At 45.6% G+C, this 22,494-nt stretch overlaps 1 protein-coding gene across 1 annotated transcript; it reads left to right on the top strand.

Annotated features, from left to right (window-relative positions):
- The first annotated feature begins 638 nt into the window (after window positions 1-638).
- LOC100712315 (rap guanine nucleotide exchange factor 1) lies at window positions 639-20,633 on the top strand. Its single transcript, XM_005460144.4, has 23 exons — window positions 639-1,299; window positions 1,456-1,583; window positions 2,857-3,068; window positions 3,144-3,300; window positions 8,430-8,674; window positions 10,080-10,194; window positions 10,485-10,551; window positions 12,313-12,435; window positions 12,514-12,675; window positions 12,774-12,997; window positions 13,076-13,119; window positions 13,377-13,494; window positions 13,601-13,676; window positions 14,062-14,146; window positions 14,456-14,548; window positions 15,352-15,540; window positions 15,623-15,707; window positions 16,035-16,129; window positions 16,582-16,660; window positions 16,913-17,014; window positions 17,093-17,190; window positions 17,617-17,757; window positions 17,846-20,633. Exons 1-23 carry the CDS (start codon window positions 1,272-1,274, stop codon window positions 17,979-17,981), a joined length of 2,802 nt encoding a protein of 933 aa, XP_005460201.1. The 5' UTR covers window positions 639-1,271; the 3' UTR covers window positions 17,982-20,633.
- Window positions 20,634-22,494: the final 1,861 nt, after the last annotated feature.

Raw genomic sequence — 22,494 nt, 5'->3', positions numbered from 1 at the left:
TTTTTAGTGAAACATGTTTCTTACTAAAACAGGTTTGTTACTGAAACACATTTTTGCTGAAACATGTTTTTAGTGAAACATATTTTCAGTGAAAAAGGTTGGTTACTGAAAACATGTTTTTAGTGAAAAAGGTTTGTTATTGAATCACTTTTTTAATGAAACAGGTTTGTTACTGAAACATGTTTTTACCAAAACACGTTTTTACTGAAACATGTTTTTAGTGAAACAGTTTGGTTACTGAAACATGTTTTTACCGAAACACGTTTTTACTGAAACATGGTTTTAGTAAAACAGATTTGTTACTGAAACAGATTTTTACTGAAACAGGTTGGCTACTGAAACAGGTTGGCTACTGAAACAGGTTTGTTACTGAAAGATATTTTTACTGAAAGATGTTTTTTGTGAAACAGGTTTGTTATTGAAACACGTTCTAACTGAAACATGTTTTTAGAGAAACAGGTTTGTTACTGAAACACATTTTTACTGAAACATGTTTTTTACTTAAAAAGGTTTGTTACTAAAACAGGTTTATTACTGAAATACATTTTTACTGAAAAATGTTTGTACTGAAACAGGCTTTTTATTGAAACACATTTTTACTGAAACATTTGTTACTTAAACAGGTTTGTTATAGAAACACGTTTTTTACTGAAACATGTTTGTTACTTAAATAGGTTTGTTACTGAAACACATTTTTACTGAAATACGTTTTTACTGAAACACGTTTTTACTCAGCTCCTGCACTCCGAGGCCCACACAGTAACTGAAGATCAGTTATTATAAACTTATAATAAATGTAACGTGACAGTTCTGTAAAAATACTGCCATAAAGGACAGGAATGATTATAGTGTTGGTACAATAACACAGTCATGAAAACAGTCGTAAAACAGCTCATTTCTTTACTTTATATTTAACACCTTTATAAATCCTGATGAATGCAGTCTGTTTACTAACATAAGCATGCATACTGCCTCTGATATGCTCAGCTCCATCAACAGGCTCAGCTGTGCCATCTGCTCACCACCACCAGGTGGAGGTGCAGGACTACAGAGCTCTGTGACCTCACAGGAACATTATCATCCTCACTGAGAGGTTGAGTTTCATTTAAATGAGGCGAAAGTAGGAAGAAGCAACGAGGAAGGAAGACACACTGAAGCAGAGACAGAGGAAGAGAGAGCAGCCGAGCGGAGGGCTAGCGACAGAAGAGAAACAAACACAGAAGAAGAGCAAGGGTCTGACATGAGAGCAGAGGAGTAAACTGTCTGCAGACATGTCCTCCCGGGCTGAGAGTAAGACAGGTGAGCGTCCTCCTCTTCCTCTTCTGCTCTTTCTCTTCTCACAGGCTAACTGTTAGCCACCGCAGACTAACGGCACTTCCTGCCAGACTTTGTTAGGACTCTTTTTTTCTTTTAATGTAAAGATAATGATGATGATGATGGGGTCCTCTTCCTCAGCCTCCCAGATTGCATATCTCACCATGAGGTTGAAGGATAAGCTCCACCCACAGCGGACGAGACGTCCTGTCAGACTCACCCCATCATTGAGAGTCAAACCACCTGACCTGAACCTGCAGCAGCCCCAGGTACGTACACACACACACACACACACACACACACACACGTCTTTGTGTCTCTGTGAGGACCCGCAGTCACATCAGCACCTTGAACCCCAAACCGTCCTCAGACGTCAGCTGAGGTGACATCGCGTGACGTCAGAATTTATATGTGCACTGCAGGACCTGGACGAACCTGCTGCCAGTTGCTCAAAAACCAACCAGCTGATCGATTGATTGGTTGAGAACATTTTCCAAACAGGACATTAGAATAAAGTTTTTGTAGCTGCAGGCTTCTTTCTGAGCTCCTCTGTAACGCTGTCAAAGCTGAGCAGACCAGCTGCTTCTGGTGTGTTTTTGGTTTCACGAAGCTCCAGTTGTTCCCGTGGGTGGAGGTCCGGCCTGCATTCAGGGCAGGCTGCTGGAGTCTGACCTCAGCAAGGTTTGTTTAAAGATCCGGGTGGATGTCTGGGTGGAGCAGACGTCCTTCAGCATTAATGGTGTTCATAGAGGTCACAGTTACCCATGAATGTGCGCTAATGCCCATCATACCATCATGCTGCTTCGACCTGAGCTCTGAGGACGAGCCAAATGGTCCGTCTCCTCTACAGCTCTCCAAACAGAATGTCAGCTTCTGATTGGTCAGACCACAGGAAGGAAGTCTGAAGACCTCAGAGGAGGTGTGTTTTTAGCTCAGGTCAGCTGACCGCATCTCCTGCACACGCTCAGAAGAGCCTTCTAATGGCAGCAGAAAGGATCAGTGGCTGCTCTCTCTGAGGACGCCTCGGCACAACTGCTGACATCATCACACACTGTAACACTGTAACACACAATAACAATCACAAGCTTATTTATAGCGCACATTTCATCACACGCACCTCTGTGGACTCCACACATAAGATAAAAACATAAAATCATGAAACCCTGTGGAGAGCAAGGGAGTGACAGTAGAACGACAGCACCTGCAGAGTGCACACCTGTGTCTGAGTCTGCATGTTCGCACCTATGTAACTGATCTCAGGTCAGCTCGTTCCAAAGAACAGACCACAGTAACTGAGATCAGCTCCAGTACTGAGATCTGATATTGGAACAGCTCAAAGATCTGCAGCTGATGAAGTTCAACAGATGCTCTTCATCAACTTCCTCTTTAAACAGAGTCCCCTGTGTAAGGTTAACTCCTAACGCCTAACGCCCAACTCCTAACCCTACTTCTCTCAAATTTATCAGCTGATGCTGAAGAACAGTGTTTTTGTGTGTGTGTGTGTGTGTGTGTGTGTGTGTGTGTGTGTGTGCGCATGTGCAGTCGTCAGGTGTGTTCGCGGACCAGCAGCGGGCCGTGGTCAGCTCCCTGCAGTACTTTAAGGCTCTGGTGGACCGACTGGGTGTTGACAAACCTGGCGTGGACAAACCGGTTCTGAACCAGTCTGTGGTCGGTGGTCTGCTGGGTGGGGCTTCTGGGGGGGTCCTGGAGGCGGTCCAGACTCTGGTCCAGCTGGAGCCTCGCCTACACAGCAGGTAGGTGTCACTGACATGGCAGTTTCTGAACAGTTTCTGAACTGTCCTCCATCCGACCCGTGTGTGTCCCTGCAGTAAGACGGTCGCTGCCTGTCTTGCTCGCCTCTACCGCTCTCTGGGTCAGCTGATTCACTGGACTGATCAGGTGATGTTGCAGAGTGTCTCCCACGACAACAAGGAGTCGACAGAGAGTGTTACCAAAGTGATCAGGACCTTGCTGGACAACGTCAAGGTGAGAACCAATCACAGACTAGATTCAGTTTAGCTTTATTTATACAGCATCAAACAGCAGCACCTTGCCCCGAGGTGCTTCACTGCTGTGAGGCTGTAGAACAATACAAACAAACAAACAAAAAGCAAAGATAAAGACAAACAAATGCAAACAAAAACAAACAATAAACCACATCAGTCAATCAAACAACAAAAGAGAAAACAAAACAAACACATACAACAAGAAAGAAAAACAAAAACTAATAAATAAAAACAAACAAATAAACAAACACACACAAACACATACAACAAGAAAGAAAACAGACAAACAAAGAAACTCTCACGGGACATTTGTTAGACTTTTGGTGTTTTGGGTGTTTTTTATGCCAGATTTTTATTTTCACATTCACTGGACGTCTAATTTCGTTTTTTCCAGCTTCTCGAATTCTCAAATCATGAGCCAAAATTGCTCAGTCAGCTGAGAAAGTGAAGGCAGCGGGTTCTGAGAGTCGTCTTTTGACGGCGTGGACCCGGGTCTGTGGGTTCAGACCGAGCAGCAGTGAGGAGCTTGGTGACCTGCCTCTGATCGTCTGTGATCTCACAGAGTGTAATGGTCACCAGCTGTCTGAAATGTGTTTGAAGCTCCTGGAATGTCGTCATGTGTCTCGATGGGCTCGTGTTCGCTGAGTCCGCAGAAATACATTCTCAGTATTCAAACAGATCTTGTGACAAACGGGAACAGAAATCATCTGCGAGGGAAACGTCCTTCTAAAAACAGCTTCTGGTTAGACTCGTCCGCTCGTCATTAAATATTCCTGAGTGCCATTCAGGAGCCCGATGATGACGAACCTCACACCTCTGAACTCTTTTTATTCTTTTTAAGCCAGACTGACCTTGACCTCTGATGACAATCCCACACAGGCATGTCAGCCTGAAGCTCTTTGGCCCAAAAATACACAAACATGAACAACAGCTCTTTATTACGTTTCCACTGAGTTTTGATTATTTTAAATGATTCTTTAATTCTCTGCGTCTAACAAGTTTGAGGTTTGTGGCTCATAAACTGTTTCATGAAGTAAACTGTGCTAAGCCTCGGCAGTGGCTATTTGATGCTGTGTCACAGTTTCAGACGCTCAGAAGTAAGGGGACAAACAAACACCATTTTAAATATGAAGGGTGTTTTTAGTACTTTGATGAAACCTCTGATTGGCTGAACCCAGGTCCACGTGGTGTGTTGGTCCTCCTCCCATCGTCGTTTCGGCCTTCCTGTTCAAGCTTCAGCTGCTCTAGTCTGAAACTCTCCTTTTTTCCTTAATTGTTTCGTTTCTCAGCTGCAGTTTGTTCTATTTATTATTTATTTATTCATAGTCAAAGTTGAGTACTTGAGTCGTGATTTGCACAAACATGCTCAATATTAAATGTGCTAATCGTGTTCTTTTCCCTCCATATTAAAACTTTTGGCTATAAAAATCATGTTATAAATAAAGATGATTCGTTTTAGTGAATGTAAAGCTAAAGCACACGTGTGAGAGTTTTCACTGACGCTGACACACAGAAAACAAAGAGTGAGACGGTCGATAACCGAGACGAGGACGACAGAGGCGTCACATGAGCTTCAGTCAGATGTTTGTGAGGCTTCAGAGTTTGAACTTCTTGAAATATGCACGATGAATAGTGAAACTCATGAAAACTGAAACTAAACATTTTTCAGCATTAAAACCTGAAGTGAAACCAGTGAACTCGCTGTGGGAACCTGAACTCAAACTGCACTGGAAGCACAACGAACCATTTAAATGTTAATTTTCCTTTAATAATCAATTCATATTTCTGATCATTTATCTGGTCCGATGTCACCCAATGGATTCAGATCTCAGTATCTCCACTCAGAGTTGTTCTCATCAACGCTCACATTAAAAATAATGAAGACTTTATGGTAATGGCCTGTATTTGTATAGCACTTTACTAGTCCCGCCTAGGGACCCCAAAGGGCTTTACACATCCAGTCATCCACCCATTCACACACTGGTGGAGGCAAGCTACAGTTGTAGCCACAGCTGCCCTGGGGCAGGCTGACAGAAGCGAGGCTGCCATATTGCGCCATCGGCCCTTCTGGCCAACACCAGTAGGCGACGGGTGAAGTGTCTTGCCCAAGGACACAACGACCGAGACTTTCCGAGCCGGGGCTCGAACTGGCAACCTTCCGATTACAAGGCGAACTCCCAACTCTTCACACTACAACACTTTGCACTTTAACGTGCAGCAACTTATCAATACTAAATGTTTCTGTCCATCTTCTAAATGCTTTTCATTGTTTTGCTCCTGAGCAGCACTAAATAGACCTGATCACTGTTAAAGCTGACTTCCCCCTCTGGATCCTTCTTTCTTCAGCACAGTCGGCTCGTTTCTCCAACATTTCTACTACAGTCAGGTTCAAAAGCTTCTGGACAGCGACTCGGTTTTGATTTTGCCTTGGTACAACAGCTTAGAGGAACTTAAATCATAACATGAGCTTTAATTTAAGCAGTTTAACAAGAGTAATAGTTCAATAATTACAGACATTTTATACACAGTCCACATTTTCAGAAGCTCAAAAGTAATTGGACAACAGTTTCATGATTAGGTGAGGATTATCCCCTCATCATGACTAATGAAGCTGATAAAAGATCTGAAGTTGATTCAAAGCGTTGAACTTCATCATCAACATGAAAGATGTTCGTCCATCCATCTTCTTCCGCTTATCCGGGGCCGGGTAGCAGGGGCAGCAGCCCAAGAAGAGACGCCCAGACCTCCCTCTCCTTGGCCACCTCCTCCCGTTTGTCCGGGGGAACACCAAGGCATTCCCAGGCCATCTCTCCAGTGTGCCCTGGGTCTGCCCCAGGGCCTCCTCCCAGTGGGACTTGCCAGAAACACCTCCCTCAGGACACATCCTTATCAGACACCCGAATCATCTCAACTGGCTCCTTTCGATGTGGAGGAGCAGCAGCTCTACGCTGAGCCCCTCCAGAAACACAGACGATGACGACGACGACGACGACTACTACAACAACAACAACAACAACAACAACAACAACAACAACAAACTTTATTTATATAGCACATTTAAAAACCAGTGGTGTACCAAAGTGCTTAACATGCAAGAGGGTAAGATGAAGTAACAGGGAAGGATGAGGGCTATGGCAAGGTACCAAAACGTGCTAGCAGGTTGAATGGCATTAAAACACACGAAGGCAAAAGAATTGCATATAAAAGCATAAAAGAAAGCTAAGTGTAGAGGATAAAACAATCAAAAAAATTTAAAATGAATTAAAAGTAATTAAGAATAAGCCGAAGATAAGAATAAGCGTTAAGCTAACTATCAAGCAAGCGTTAACTGGTAGAAAAGGCGAGGCTAAATAAGTGGGTTTTTAACTGCGATTTGAAGGAATGGATGGAATCAGACTCGCCTATAGCGATGGGGAGGTTATTCCATAAATCGGGTGCAGCCAAGGCAAACGCGCGGACACCTCTAGTCTTCAGCCGAGATCTCGGCAGTACCAAGAGTGACTCGGAAGATGATCTTAATGCTCTAGTAGGGGTGTATGATCTAAGTAGCTCAATGAGGTAGCTTGGCGCTATATTGTTAATAATTCCGAAGGTAAGCAGCAGGATTTTGAATTGAATGCGGTACTTAACAGGAAGCCAATGCAGATCAGCAAGGACAGGGGTAATAGAGACACGCCGCCCACTACCAGTAAGGAGACGAGCAGCTGCATTCTGAACAATTTGGAGTCTATGGAGGAGAGTAGAGTTAAGACCGAAGTAAAGTGAGTTGCAATAATCCAACCTAGATGTCACAAAGGCGTGGATAAGACCAAATCCAGACCAAATGACTGAAAGATGTCAGCAGAGATGAGGGAGTGCGTCATTATGCTGAAAAACCAAAATTACCAATCAGAGAGCAGAAACTTTAGAACTGACCCAATCAGCAGTCTGATTCATTGTTAGAATGAACGAATGCTGTGAGCAACACAGAGTCCACAGAAGACACTAAAGTGCATGAAGACAGAATTATGGTTACATAAACCATCGACCCAAGTCAGGAACACTTCGAGGAAGAAGCTGTAGCAGTGTTCAGGTCCACAGTCAAAGCTGCTTTCACAGGTGCAAACCTCTGGGTATACTCAGGAACAGGACCATTAGACTTTAGCTGCACAGGTCTGTAAAATCTGTTCTTGAAGACTTCAGGCAGACTTCCACCCGTGTATTAAAAAGAGTCTTTATATTTAAACGTATGTTAGTTTGTCCTGCTAGTTTTCAATGAAGACTGTGGGTAAAATGTTTGTAACTCATAAACAGTTAAAGCAAAGCTTTAGTTAAACTCTCCAAATCAAAGCTGAACGTCTGCAGACACGTCCTGATTGTTTGGTTTAAAATCCACTGATGAGGCAGAACTACAAAAATTGTGTCATTGTCCAAAAATGTATGGACTCAACTGTGAATCGCATTTATGCAGTTGTTCATATTCCAGCCTAAAGTTAATCTCATATCTGCATATGTCAGCATCACATTAGCACGTCTAAGGTTGTGAATTCATTTGCAGCAGATATTTAATCATATCTCCACCACTTTACCCTGAGAGTATATATAGTGAAACCATCACAGCAGTCATTATACATGATGCCATGACTTCCTGCCACTGCGTGTTCACAGCTTGCAGACTTTACCCCTGCAGGCAGACTCATAAGCACTGCGGAGCGATTGAACCATCTGCAAACATGATGACTAAGCTGGTGTTGTGGTTGGTGTGCAGTTGTGGGTGTACAGAGAGGTGGGCTCTGCACGCAGCCCTGAGGGACTCCTGTACAGAGCGGGGGAAATCCATCCAGCCACTTCCAGAAACCCCAGTCATACTTATCTGTTAATGCCATAATGAAGGTTACGTGATTCCTTTGGCCATCCATCTTTCCATCTTTGCTGAGACTCCCCCAGTGTTGGAGAGATCAGCTGCAGACATGTGGCTTCTCTTCACTGTTCTGTTTGTTCTGCGTCATGTTATGGTTATCACACTGCACTCTACTCTGTGTCTCAGTGGAGACGAGCCAGTGAATGGACATTATATTTTTATCTGTCTGAAACAGCTTTTACTCAGTTCTGTTCTCATGGATTCTTCAGGATCTGGTTCGATTGGTTGCAGAGAGACAAGAAGGCTCCGCCCCCCTGTCACCTGTCCAGCCAGAGTCATCAGGGTTTGATGAGCAGGCAATATCGTCCTGCAGGAATCCTGCTGATGAGAAGGAGAAGAACATGGGGGTGGAGCCAACAAAGAGAGGGGAGGTGCAAATACTTTCAGCTCCTCCCAAACCTCCTATGCCCATCCCAGAGTCGCTCACTCAGGTGACCCCCCAGCTGGGACAGAGGTGAGTCTTAAATTACACACAACAGATAAACTTGAGTCCAGTCTGGTTCGGTCTGGATCAGTCTGGTTCGGTCTGGATCAGTCTGGAACAGTCTAGCTGAGTCATTCAGGCAGACAGAAAATGGTTTGCTGAGTGCAAGAACAGAAATAGATCCGTGGAAGAAACAGGAAGTAGAGCAAACGAACACATCACACATACCCCTTCCCCCCACACACCCACACTTCCTGTCTCCGCATGATACCAAGTAGAAGAAGAAGAAGAAGTGGGGGTGATAAAGAGGCGGCAGCAGGCAGTTTCGTGGTCTTTTAATAGAACTGTGAGGTTTGGGCTGTCTGAGGCTGAGTGTGCAGCAGCTGATCGATAAAGAGGCGCTGCTGTGTATGATCAATAATAATTAGTTGGAGCTAATTCATGATGATGTTTTTAGACTTTAGTATCTCATTTGTTTTTTTAATTTCAGTTTGTTTCCAGAGTGAATTTTCGGATTTCAGTTTGTCCTGATTAGTTTGAGTCTTTATTAATTATTGCTGTGTGGAGGGCGAGGGCTGCATGCACGATGCTGTGAGCTCAGCTCCTGGGCCGGAGCAGTGTGACCCACCGGAGCTCCTGTTGCCGCTCTGGCAGCACTGCTGCTGGGTACCGGCTCTCCTCGTCTAGTGCCCATCTCCTGGTGTCCTCCACCCTCCTGAGCCTGTGCTGGGAGCAACAAACCTCATGGAGCTACCGTGCGTAAAGAGCTCGACTCCCTGTGACAGTGAGGAGCTGCAGGAGCAGAGAGGACATCACAACCACATCACCTCCAGCTGCTTCAAAGTACACCACCTACAGGTGGTCTCCCCTCCACGGATCAACCGGGCGCTTAGGCTCTGAGGTCAGAGGTCGGACGTGTTCAGTGTGGCATTACTGCTGCCTCTCCAGAGCACCTGTTGTCTCCCTGATCTGCACCTGTGCAGGCTGATGTCACTGACGTTCAGCTGACTGTGACGCTGTGATGTCATCAACAGGTATAAACCCAGTGGATTAAAGTGTAACGTCTCTTGCTCAGAGGGAGAACGCACCTTTTCCTGTCAGGATCTCATCCTGCCAGGTGTGAGGCTGGCTCTGCGCGTCACCCTGGTTTTAATGTTTTTTCTGTCGGGATTGTGATGAGCCAGCAGAAAGTGGGGCACTGGCAGCGGCGCTTCACCTGCCAGATTTTGGGAATTTATGCTGTAAATTGTTGTGTCACCTGGTGATAACACACACGAAACAACTGCCACCTGTGCTGCACAGGCTCAGTTTCAGCCTCTCCCAACACAAACTGCTTCAGCTTGTGACCTGGCTGCGTGCATGCAAAGGTGTACTACGCAATTTTGACATCACTGGTGGGTGCGGTTTTAACTACTTTAACTACTGTCTGTTTCAGTCCTCCAGCTCTGCCTCCCAAAAAGCGCCAATCAACATTAAGCCCCACCCCCTGCAGGGTTGCCATAGTAGCGCCAATGAGAAGAGAGACTGAAATAGAAACACCGGCTGAACAGGTATGCTCACCTGGTTCACACATTCACACGTAACCGTGTATATTTACATGGATATGTACTTTATCTGTTTTATGGTCTTTTATTTTGAAAATCTTTATTTGAAGCTGAAATTAGACAGAAACGAGCTGCAGTCCAGGTTTAATCCAGATTTATTCTGTGTGTGTGTGTGTGTGTGTGTGTGTGTGTGTGTGAGTGTGTGTGTGGGTGTGGAAACCACAGAATAAAAGCATGTCTTTAGCTCCGTCTGTTTCTAACATTTAATAACGTTTGAATCTTCCTGCGTGTGTCAGGACGACGACTGTTTGAAGAGATGCTCCATTTCCTCTGCCGACTGTTTTCCTCAGAATGAACACACTGGTAACACACATGCGCACACATACACACACACACACACACACACACACACACACACACACAAAGACAGACAGACACACACACACACACACACACACACACAAAGACAGACAGACACACACACACACACACACACACACACAAAGACACACACACAGACACACACACTGTGGTGCTTGTTTCCCGTCAGCAGTAGGCGGTATCAGTGACATCACTTCCTGTGCGTTGACAGAAATAGGAAGCTGTGTTGGCTGGTGCTTCCTCTCTGCAGCGAGGCGTTGGCCTGAGGCTCACTGCTGCCTCCTGCCTGACTCACAGGTTTCTGCACCTGTGTGTGTGTGTGTGTGTGTGTGAGACACTCAGATCGTGACACCTGAAGTATGTCAGAGTCACCTGCAGAGGAAGTCTCTCACGTAGTTCTTCTCTTGTTACGCCTGAGGAGAAAGAAAGGAATGACATCACAGCACTGTGATGCGCCGTGCATGTTATCTACATTTCCCCAATATCCTATTAACTGCTCTGTCCTTGTTTTTACAGAATAGATGTAAAATAAATCAGCGAGCTGTACGTTGCTCACGCCTGAAGCTGATGAAACAGACACAGACTAAACATTTAAACTGAAAAAATAAACACATCAATGAGCTTGAAGTTGTTTTAGACCTCAAGCGGTCAGGGCACTTCATCAAATAGTCACCACATTTAACAGTTTTTTTGACTGTCCATGAACGTATCTTTTCATCTCATAGAATAAAATAGAAAAGCCCTTTACTGTCATTGCACATGTACAACACTCCACGCCGACTCTGCCGGAATAAAATATACATCTAAAAACAGCAGGAATATGTCTGAAACAATAAAAAGACACTCAGTGTCCTGAGTGATGTGGGTTACTCAGACCATGGCTAAGATTGGTGAGCTGTGTGGGCAGGGGTGGGGTTTGGGGTGATATTGTTTGTATATGTGTTGATTAGTCTCCGTGTGCACAAAATGGGTGTAGAGGGTTATGCTACAGTCACACTGCACAAAGACAACGAGATGACCAAAATTATAGTGAGCATGCGCAGTGAGGTTGCAGTCTTGTTGCCTTTGAGTAGCTGCTTTGAAGATGGAGAACTGGTCTGTGATCACTCAGTCAGCTCAGAGTGACTTTGGTGCATGAAGACAGCAATAAAAGTGCAGTTCAGTCAATCTGCTTCCAGTCTGCAACTGAAAGGAGTCAAGTCTCCAAGTATGTGGAATCTATCTGTCATAATACTGTGATTATGGGTGATAAGTGTGCAAAATGGCAATCTGTTGCCGTGTGCAGACACAGAAACTCACATTAACTTCTTACATTCAGACCTCAGAGATCTGAAACTGAAATTTCGTCTACAAATAGTGACGTAGCCGCTGCGGGACAGCAATTCAACTGCAAAATGACCCAGGCGCACAGCAACCTCGCTTTTTATAGGAATATAACCCCAACCAGCTGAGTGGAGTCCCTGCTGCAGCTCCATTCATCAGAGCAGACTGACTCAGATCGATTTCAGCCTGTTCAATCCGTGTTGATAAATCAGACGTCAGTTATCTGCACACCCTCACCAGTCTGTCTGAGACTGACTGCGATTGTTTGGAGACAGGTTGTCTCCCACCACACAGCTCGGCCGATCAGAATGGAGAGGTGGTTGTACAGGTGATATTCTGAACTGGCTCTGACCTGTGATTTTCTGGTTTTGATGGACCTGGTGGTCTGTGATGATCTGACTTTCTGTTTCTTGTCTTCAGAGGACGATCCAGACTATGCCTTCCTCGACACAGATCAGTCCTCCTCGGAGACGCTCCCCCCTCTCCCTGGTTCCTCCTGTCTCCCTCCTGCCCTGCCGGAGAAGAGGCGACGCAGCACCACAGGTGAGGACACACCTGAGTGACTTGTCTGTCCCCCTCTCTGTCTGTCAGCCTGACTTGCTGCCTGTCTGTGAACTTTAGGTAACACAAGCTCCCAGACTCAGCCATGCTTTGGGTTTGATTCTGCCCCTGAGGACCAGAGCAATGCCAAGTGTGATGACAACACAGGCCCAGATGAACCTGTCTCCTCCCCTTTGTCCCCCAGCAAGACACCCCCTCCCCTCCCTGAGAAGAAACGACACAGTGAGTGAACAGGGAGAGAACAGCTGACCCATAATTAGTACGACTGGAAAATCCATTAAACCGCCTCTCTCACCTGTCTCTCACCTGCCTGTCTGCAGTCCACGAGTACCTTCAGTTCTGTTCGTCCTACAGCGATCAGTCTCCACTCATGTTCTATCAGAGGCCTCCAGGTTTCAGTCAGAGATACAACAGCCGATATCGAGAGCTCGACGCCTCCTACCAGCTCTCTCACGCACACCTGGACACACAGCTGGACGCAGACTTCACTCCCTCACCTGAGCTGATTCCTGCTCCGATTCTACCACCGAAGAAGAAGCAGCAGGTCAGTGAGGTCTGAAAATGTTTGGACGGTTTTGACTTTATGGTGTCACCAAAGTTTTCTTGTTTCTAACATTGCCAGGACTCAGCTGACAGGCCGACTGAAGAGGGCCAGGGCGGAGACAGGTGAGAGGCCGCACACACACACACCTTCACACAGACACACACACACGCACCTTCCCACACGCACACACACACAAATACACACAAACACGCACACACACACACAAACACACGCACACACACACACATGCACACAAACAGACACACACATGCACACACAAACACGCACGCACACACACACACGCACGCGCACACAAACAGACACATGCACACACAAACACACACCCACAGTCCTTCAGAGTGAGCTGTCTGTCCTTCAGTACCCAGAGTGTCCAGCAGGAGGTGGAGCGTGACAGGAGAAGCAGCACGGAGGAGCAGGAGGAGGTGTTACTGACTGACAAGAAGAAGATTCTCAGCAGAATCACCATGAAGTCTGAGGTGCTGCTCTGACCTTTCACCCCCCCCCCCCCCCCCCCCCCGCACACACACGCACACTTTAAATCTTTCACTTAACCTGTTTGCTGACCTTTGACCTGTGTCTCAGGAGGAGGAGGGTCCTGATGTAAAGGCAGCCTCACCTGATGTCCTATTGGTCTATGCTACGGGGACCAGCAGCAGAGGTGAGTGTTGGTAGACACCTGGCTGGGGAAGATGCTGAATCATATGTGAGACACCACCTGTGTCATACCTGTGCAGACACTCCACAGAGCGTCAGATCCAACAAACACATGAGCACGAGCAAATCATTTACAGCCCGTAGTTAACAGGAAACAGTCCAAAAATGACTTCAGAGGCAGCAGGTGATCTCCTCAGCTCTTCTTTAATGTTGTGACGAGGTGATGCAGCTCAGAAGGAAACGCTGCTGGAAAAACTTTATTCGGGGAGCTTTGGGGTTTACAACAGTCCAGCTTAGAAGTAAAGAACTAATGCATGAACCTATTTTTCAGCTTCACTCAGAGTGTTTCTATGTTAGATGATCAGATCTGTTTGAATGTGTGTTTGTAGACCAGGACCTGTACCGTGAAGCCTTCCTCTGCACCTACAGGAGCTTCATCAGCCCAAACGATGTCATCAGCAAACTCCAGCACAGATATCCTCAAACACACTTTGAGGCTGGGCCCACCGGCTTTGCAGCTTCAGCAACAGGACAGCATTAAGAAGAAGCACACAGTGTTATTAAAACAAATGGCTGCTTCTCTGAAGTATTGTTTCTCTCACACTGCTGTGAGTGGAGGCTGGACAGAACCAGCAGGAACATGTTTGTCTGTGCAGACGATGTGATTCTCTGCTCTGTGTTAGTTCAACACCTCCTCGTTGTTCATGTGCTTTCCCACAGTCCCCGTGATTATCTGTCTGTTCATCCACACTCTGTTTACTGTGACTCTTTAACTGCCAACACGTACAGACACCTGTGTGGCAGACGGGAACATGCAGACCTGACAGCTGCCAAAAACACTTTCCACCTGCTGGTTGGCGTGGTGGACGAACTATGGTGAGAAAGACACACTCATCTACTCACACAGTGTATGAGGTGGTGTTCTTCATTAAGACTGTTCAGAGTGCAGAGGCCTCTGAACCTTGGCTGTGATTAAAGGAGACCATCTCTCATATTCACACGTCGGCAGGAAAGTCTTATGTAGGCACTCACATGGACTCTACCTGCTTATTACCTGGAAGTGTGAGTTAGGATTTATGAATAAAAGCATTAGAAACAAAGGTAAGATCTCCTGTTTCCAGAGCCCCTCTTTCTGATAGACTTATGAGCAGTTTTTAACATGAAACCTAACATGAAGGCCTCTATGTCTCCAGTTAATCCAAAATGCTGCAGCAAGAGTCCTGACAGGGACTAGAAAGAGAGAGCAGATTTCTCCTGTTTTGGCTTCCCTTCATTGGCTTCCTGTTAAATCCAGAATTGAATTCAAACTCCTGCTCCTCACATACAAGGTCTTAAATAATCAGGCCCCATCTTATCTTAGTGACCTTGTAGTACCATATCACCCTATTAGAGCACTTCGCTCTCACACTGCAGGCCTACTTGTTGTTCCTAGAGTATTTAAAAGTAGAATGGGAGGCAGAGCCTTCAGTTTTCAGGCCCCTCTTCTGTGGAACCAGCTTCCAGTTTGGATTCAGGAGACAGACACTATCTCTACAGCCAACTGGATTGGCTGATAAGAAACCGTGTGGGCCACGGGATGCTTTTTAATGCCACACTTGATGTTTTCAAATCTATCGAGTATGATCAGCTGTCCACATACTTTTGGCCGTGTGTCATCAGTGTGAATACTGTGTGTGCAGTGCGATAGAGCTCGACTCTGATGTGCTTCTGCTACTGATGGACTTGGTGTTCAGCCTTCTGATTGGTGGAGAGCTGGGACCGGCCCACCAGCTGCGCTCCAACATCCTGTCAAAGATGGAGAAGAGGTGGAAGCTAATTGGCTCACCTCAGTCACTCCGTCCACTTGCTGCCAAGGGTGTGGCTGCCAGGTAAGCCTTCACACCTGACAGGTTGAAAGCACACCGAGCTGTCATTGGTCAAGTTTAAATGTTTCTGTTCCCTCTGCCTCAGACCAGGAACTCTGCTGGACTTCAGGAGTCAGGATTTAGCTGAACAGTTGACTCTGCTGGATGCTGAACTCTTCACAAAGATCGAGGTATAAACCCGCTTCTCTCACGCCTGGTTCTCCAGCTGTTCTCATGAACCTGCTTGACAACACAAAGTATTCGTACCTGGTTTATGGTAAACAGGTAAATGATGCTTTGGGGCACAAAGAGCCGTCTCCTTGTTGAGTTTTCCACCAGCACACCTTCTGAACGTGCAGCGGTACTTCTTGGTTTACAGTGTGGCTGCATCACGATCTGCTGCCACAGAAAAACCTTTTCTCTATGTTTACATGATTTAGTCTGTTTATTTCATCAACCTGCCAGAGCCTGCAGGTTTGGTGCACTGGGGTGACAGTTGGTTGTTCTCACCTGTCCAGCTTCCAGAGGTGTTGCTGTGGTCAAAGGAGCAGAATGAGGAGAAGAGTCCCAACCTGACAGAGTTCACTCAACACTTTAACAACGTCTCCTTCTGGTAAAACATCAACACAACCGGCAGATACACAACTTCCTTCTGTCAAAGAAACACAATCTGTGACTCTATCAGGTTATTGTTTCCATCAGAATTGTGCTGGAGAAAGAGCATCAAAAGCCCACAAACCCCTCAGAAAATGCCTTTATGATGTTATTCTTGATGTTATTCTTTTATGCCACAATCACAATCGGCTTTCTGAAACCTTTTTTTCCTGTCCGGCAGTGTAGCAATCAGAATTACTGTCTGAAGGCAAGAGAAATACCCAACACATTTACTTTCCCAGGTGGATCATTACGGTTTGTGCCATACTGGTTGTCATAGTTTGTTTTACCTTTATTATTCATTTATTTTACTTTTAAGTTATTTCAATGGAAACAGACAGGACTGGAGGACGGGACAGACAGAGAAGGAGAAGCTTCTGAAACTAATGAACCTTCTTTTTGTGATTTCAGGGTTCGTTCCGTCATCATCCTTCAGGACAAACCTCAGGACAGAGAGAGGCTGCTGCTGAAGTTCCTGAAGATCATGAAGGTCGTTAGAGTCTGCAGTAGAAAAAGTCCTTTTGTCTCTTCAATTGTATTCAAAGCTGGTTTCAGTCTTGGACCTCCAGTCAGGGAGGACAGCAGCTACATCAGAATTTATTAGACTGACAAACTGGAATAAAAGATTTATTTTTACAAATTCACTGCATCATTACAAAATCTGTGTGTCAATCTGTGGTTCCAGACTGTGGTCTGTTGTCATGTCATCGTGTCAAACCGCACATGTTCTTTTTTCCTGCAGCACCTGAGGAAGCTCAATAACTTTAACTCGTACCTGTCAATCCTGTCAGCGCTGGACTCTGCCCCTCTGCGACGCCTGGACTGGCAGAAAAGCACCTCAGAGGTCAGATTGAGTTCATTGGGATTATTTCATCCGTTCACCTCAGTGCATTAACAGTGTTTTATGTCTGTTTGGCTTCAGGCTTTGGAGGAGTTCAGCACCTTGATCGACAGTTCATCCTCTTTCAGAGCCTACAGAGCAGCGCTGGCTGAAGTGGAGCCTCCCTGTATACCCTACCTGTACGTAAAACCCTACCTGTTGGGCAGTAACCCTAATGTAGAACATTCCTATGTGATCAACCTCACAGCAGCCACGTTATTGCTTAGATAAAAGGCTCCAACAGCACAAACACAGACCAAGAGGTCCAGTTCAGGGTCTCCAATTGGCTGAGGTTTAGTCTAGCTGGCAGCTACGACCACCTGTGTCACCATTCACCTGTCAGTCAAACAATACAATGTAAGCAGGCATTATGAAGGAGGAAACTATCCACAGACCAAACAGTTTGTGTATCCGGATGTAAACATGTTTGTTTCTGCTGTAAAGTTTTAACACTGGAGTCTATGGGGACTGCTGCCTCTGCTGGACGTCAGAGGAACTGCAGCTTCATGTTTCAGGTCTGAAGGTGATGCTTTGTCCGCCCGTCTCTCTCTCTCTCTCTCTCTCAGGGGTTTGATTCTGCAGGACTTGACTTTTGTCCACCTTGGGAATCCCGACACCTTGATGACATCACAGGGTTCAAAGGTTAACTTTTCCAAACGCTGGCAGCAGTTTAACATCCTGGACACCCTGAGGAGCTACCAGCAAGTGTCAGTTACCTACAGAGCAGTTCCGCCTCTATCATTAGGAATACCTCGTGGTTGTATTGTTGTATGCTGAAGCTGTTTCTCTCTGCAGGAGCTACACTCTGCTGCCTGATGATGACATCATTTCCTTCTTTAACGACTTCAGCGATCATCTGGCTGAGGAGGCGCTGTGGGAGCTCTCTCTCAAGATCCGCCCAAAGAACACTCCTCGAGCCAATCAGAGATGAGCTTTGGTATAGGCGCAGCGGGTCATGCAGCTAATCGGCTGCACCTGTTCTGATGCTAATACGCTGTAACACAGAGAACTGACCCGGTGCCAAACCGGGGAGTGAGTGCCGAGAGTGAGACATTACAGGCACAGACACATGCAGGGTAAAACCTACAGACATTTTACTACCAGAGGTTTCCTTCCCTCCCTCGCTCCTGTTAACAGAAACATATTCAGATTCTGGTCCGGTACCCACAGATGGATCAGAGAGACTTCCAGATTTTGTTGAAGGACGAAAAACTGCTTCCAAACATCCATGAAACATCACTGCTTGCCTGCCTGTCAACTCACCTGCCCTTACCTGATGGTGGAAACCTCACCTCATCACCGTGTCTTTAAGGCCACAAAAATTAGTTAATGATTAAAGCTGATCCCACCTGACCATCTTGGGATTTCCAGTGGAAAGATTCCCTGCTTAGTAGGAATGATGCAAAATTTCAGCTCCCTTTAAGGGATGAAGGTCCGACTGTTTTAGATGTTTTTCTAGCACCGGTTTTGATCTGTATTTAAATGCATCACGCTCGGTCCAGTTACTCTGAGGGTAACTGGACTGGTTCTCATGTAGTCCTCTAATTTTTAATTCAGTTTTATTTATAAGGAGCGTCGTACTGTAAGGCAGACCCTACAATAATGCAGAGAAAACCCTACAATCAGACGCCTCCCTATGAGCAAGCACTTGATGACAGTGGGAAGGAAAAGCTCCCTTCTAACAGGAAGAGTCCTCAGGCCCAGGGTGGAGCAGTTGGAGTTGATGAGCACTCAAAGCACTTTATATGCTTTTTTCACTCATTCTTACTCACTCACACTTCATTTCTACATCTGTGTGTTTCCTGTCTGAAGGTCCTTTCACATCGGATGCCGCGCTGACCACTAGCCAGAGCGAACGACCCAAAATTTGCGTTGTGCTGGCTGCTGCGCTCTGCTTGTACGAGATGTGCCCACTTCCTGTCATTTCAAAACACGTATCTTTGCCATTGGATCCTCTACCAGAGCTTGTGTTCAAATGTTTAATTAAAACATGTATGGCCCATTCGTAAAGAAGAAAGCTTTGTAACTAGTGAAAGTGTATCGTTTCCACAGCACAGCTGTCCTCCCACAGAGCTGCTGAAAAGGCTCAGGAGGTCCCCACAGATGCATGTAAACCTGTATCAGTTCATCGAACTCAGACACACACCGTGTGGTTGAACTGAAGGCTTTGTTTCTATTGACCACGTGAAGGTACGTCACAGCGTGCAGGGGTCAAAGTTCAAGTCTGCGGCATGCGCGAGTACTCTGCTGGCGTGCTTGGCGCTTTCCTTGCCATAGCGGTAAACCATTATTGCATGGGAAAAACAGAGACAAATGTGTTTGAGCGCGCAGCGCTACATCCTGTGTGAAAGCGCCTTAACGTTCACACTCCGATGAACGCATCGAGAACAACCTTCAGTATCTTAGCATGCCGACTGCAGCAGCCAGGGATCAAACCATCAACCTTATGATTAGCAGATGACGTGCTCCCCCTCCTGAGTTATGCCACCACCATTATGGACGGATGATGATGGAGGTGAGATCCTGTTGCTGGACTGAGGTGGAGCATGAAGGCGATCCATGAACTCGTGATGGTGGTTCATGGTGTCGTAGCTGGGGAACATCAGCCTGCAGCTGGATGCTGACGTGTTTGTAATGCGTGACAGTTTCAGCTGCTTTTAGAGAAGATTTAGTCGTGCTTTCTACAGACGTCCAGACCTGCTGCTGCAGATCACACATCCTCCATCATCATCATCGTCAGTCTGAGCTCACATGAGCTCCACATCCTCAGAGTCACAACAGCCAATTTACCCTTCAACACCTGAGCAGTGATGCTAAAACTTCCCGACCTTCATCCCTCAAAGTGTGAGTTTAATGTCCCGCTGAGGCCAGGACACCAACCAGCCCACCTGAGTGTCAGACCACAGAGGCCCCGAGAAGCTCAGCATATACTGAGGCTACAAAATCATTTCTCTAAACATACATGAATATGGGAAATCACCAGCTCACACAGTAATGAACACTGTGGGGGTGTCACAGCTGGTCACATGATCTGTTTCCAACTCACAGCCACGGAGACGCCGTTCATCGTCCCACATCAAACACACCTGTGCAGGAAACAGGATGCATCATACAGACACACCTGTATGAATATTACACATGACTGATAAATATGTTCTATCTTTATTTATTCTCCCCCCGTGTACATAACCAGCAGCACCAGTGCGTCTGATCACCCCGTTCACTTTAAATAACACAATCTTATTATAGCGCCGACCTGCCGGCAGCTGATTATGGATTATTTTCTCTGAATGACCAACTGATCAGTGGTGAGCTGAACAAGCGCCGATCAGAGCCACCGATGAATGAAACATTCATCTATAAGATGTGGTCCAGCGCTAACTTCATGGACTGTGGAGACTTTCTGTTTACATGTAATTTTAACAGAAATGAATAGTTGGTGTATTAAACAGCTGCATCAGATTCTGCTCATCATCAGTGCCTCCACACGACAACAAAATACGGACGTGGGCAGGATCGAGAAACCCTCATTCACCTGGAAGCTGGCCCAAGAGGTCAAAGTCCACATTTCTACACACCGCGATCGTTGCGACACCTCAGGTTCATCTGATTGACACGTGGTTGAGCAGGGGTTGAAGTCTGCAGCAGCGGCTCTCACCTTTTGGCTCAGAGAGCTGCAGGTGAGGTCGGCCGGGCGGCGGCACTGAACACTGACCGCGACAACATCTCCAAGACTCTGGACTGAAGGTCACTGAGGTCAAACTTTCAGAAAAAAGACTGATGAGATACGTCTACATTAATCTGCATGATGAACAAAGTCACGAGATGGAAACAACGCCGTGATGAAAGCATGCTCACGTGGACACTGCGCTCTTGTCACTGATGCTACGAACATAGTTGCTGTTTGAATAAATGAGCTGTTTGTGCTGCGGCAGAGCCAGGCTCAGGGAGGAAGACAGGATAAAGACATGCTGTGGAAGAGAGACAGAGATTAATAACAGGTATGATTCAGTGCAGAGAGGTCTGTTAACACATAGTGAGTGAAGAAGAAACACCCAGTGCATCATGGGAATCCCCCAGCAGCCTACACCTATTGCAGCATAATGAAGGGAGGATTCAGGGTCACCTGGTCCAGCCCTAACTATATGCTTTAGCAAAAAGGAAAGTTTGAAGCCTAATCCTGGATTATTGTAACGGTATTTTTACTTGTCTCAATAAATCAGCTGTGGATTGCCTTCAGACTATAAGGACTTTTAACTGTCACAAACAAGAGGTCACACATTACTCCAGTTTTGGCTTCTCTTCATTGGTTGCCAGGAAATTTTAGGGTTCATTTGTAAATTTTAGTCATAAGTTTTCGAGCTCTGCTTGGTGAAGCTCCCCAGTGTATCTCTGACCTGCTGAAGCCTCTTGCTTCAACTCGGGTCTTCAGGTCAGAGGTCACTGTTCGTCCCATGTACTGGGTTCAAACCCCATGTGGGGATCGTGCTCCTCAGGCACCGAGGCTGTCGTCTTTATGCTATGCAGACTCCACTGAACCCTTTAAAAAGCAGCTGAAGACATTTTTATACAAACAAGCTTTTAATTAATTTTTTCACTGTTTTATATTATTTTATTTCTATTTCTGGATTTATTGTGAAGCACTTTGTGATTTTAATCTGTGAAATGTGCTATATAAATAAATTTTAATTACTTACTAATCTTAAAAGTAGAGATAGTGTCTGTCTCCTGAATCCAAACTGGAAGCTGGTTCCACACTCTAAAAAATATTCGTTGTGTTTGTCGGTAGAACTTAACAAAAAAACACTTTTCTGCTAAAAAAAAGTAAGTTGTCTACATGTACACGTTTCAGTGAGTTGACTAATCAATGTTAAAAGTCAGTGCAACACAAAATTAAAAACAGCACCTTAACTTAAATGTTTGAGTATATTGAATAAAATACTTTTGTCATCAATCAACAACAGAAAATATTAAGTTTGTGTAACATGTAAAAATGAGTTTCAACATCCTTCCTGTTTGAAGTGAGACCATTCAGACAGCAGAGGGCAACCCCTTAGCAACAGTTTCTGGATTCTTGTGGCCTCGTGGGAGAAGAGGTGTGTTTGCCCTAGACTGTGTTCAGTGAGTTAAGTAAGTACTGAATTCTAAATGGATGAATTACAAGTTATATTTGTACACTTTAAAATGTCATCTTTAAAAAACTGAAATTTGATGGTTTTAATCGTAATTTAGCAGAGTAGATTTGTTGTTGTTTTTTTAAGTTTAGCTAGCCGTTTCTTTTAGCTAGCAAACGTTCCTCACAAATAAAAGAGTACAGATACAATTAAAATATGTCACTTATTAGGGTACATTTGGTTAGCTGATAGACCATGCCGACAGCAGAGCATGTTCAATTTGAACCCGTATATGTTCAAATTAACCGGTCAGCAGCTGCCTACATTTTT

This window comes from Oreochromis niloticus, linkage group LG12 (assembly GCF_001858045.2).
Source record: "Oreochromis niloticus isolate F11D_XX linkage group LG12, O_niloticus_UMD_NMBU, whole genome shotgun sequence".
Classification (NCBI taxonomy): domain Eukaryota; kingdom Metazoa; phylum Chordata; class Actinopteri; order Cichliformes; family Cichlidae; genus Oreochromis; species Oreochromis niloticus.
The sequence above is the reverse complement of the archived record's forward strand: the minus strand, read 5'-3'. Positions and strand labels throughout refer to the sequence as shown.

Excerpts from the sequence above, each read along its gene's own strand:
- LOC100712315 (XM_005460144.4), top strand. The coding sequence starts at position 1,272 with ATGTCCTCCCGGGCTGAGAGTAAGACAG. Across the intron at positions 15,541-15,622 it reads GCCAAGGGTGTGGCTGCCAG|ACCAGGAACTCTGCTGGACT; the intron begins GTAAGCCTTCAC and ends CCTCTGCCTCAG. Across the intron at positions 16,661-16,912 it reads AGTTCCTGAAGATCATGAAG|CACCTGAGGAAGCTCAATAA; the intron begins GTCGTTAGAGTC and ends TTTTTCCTGCAG.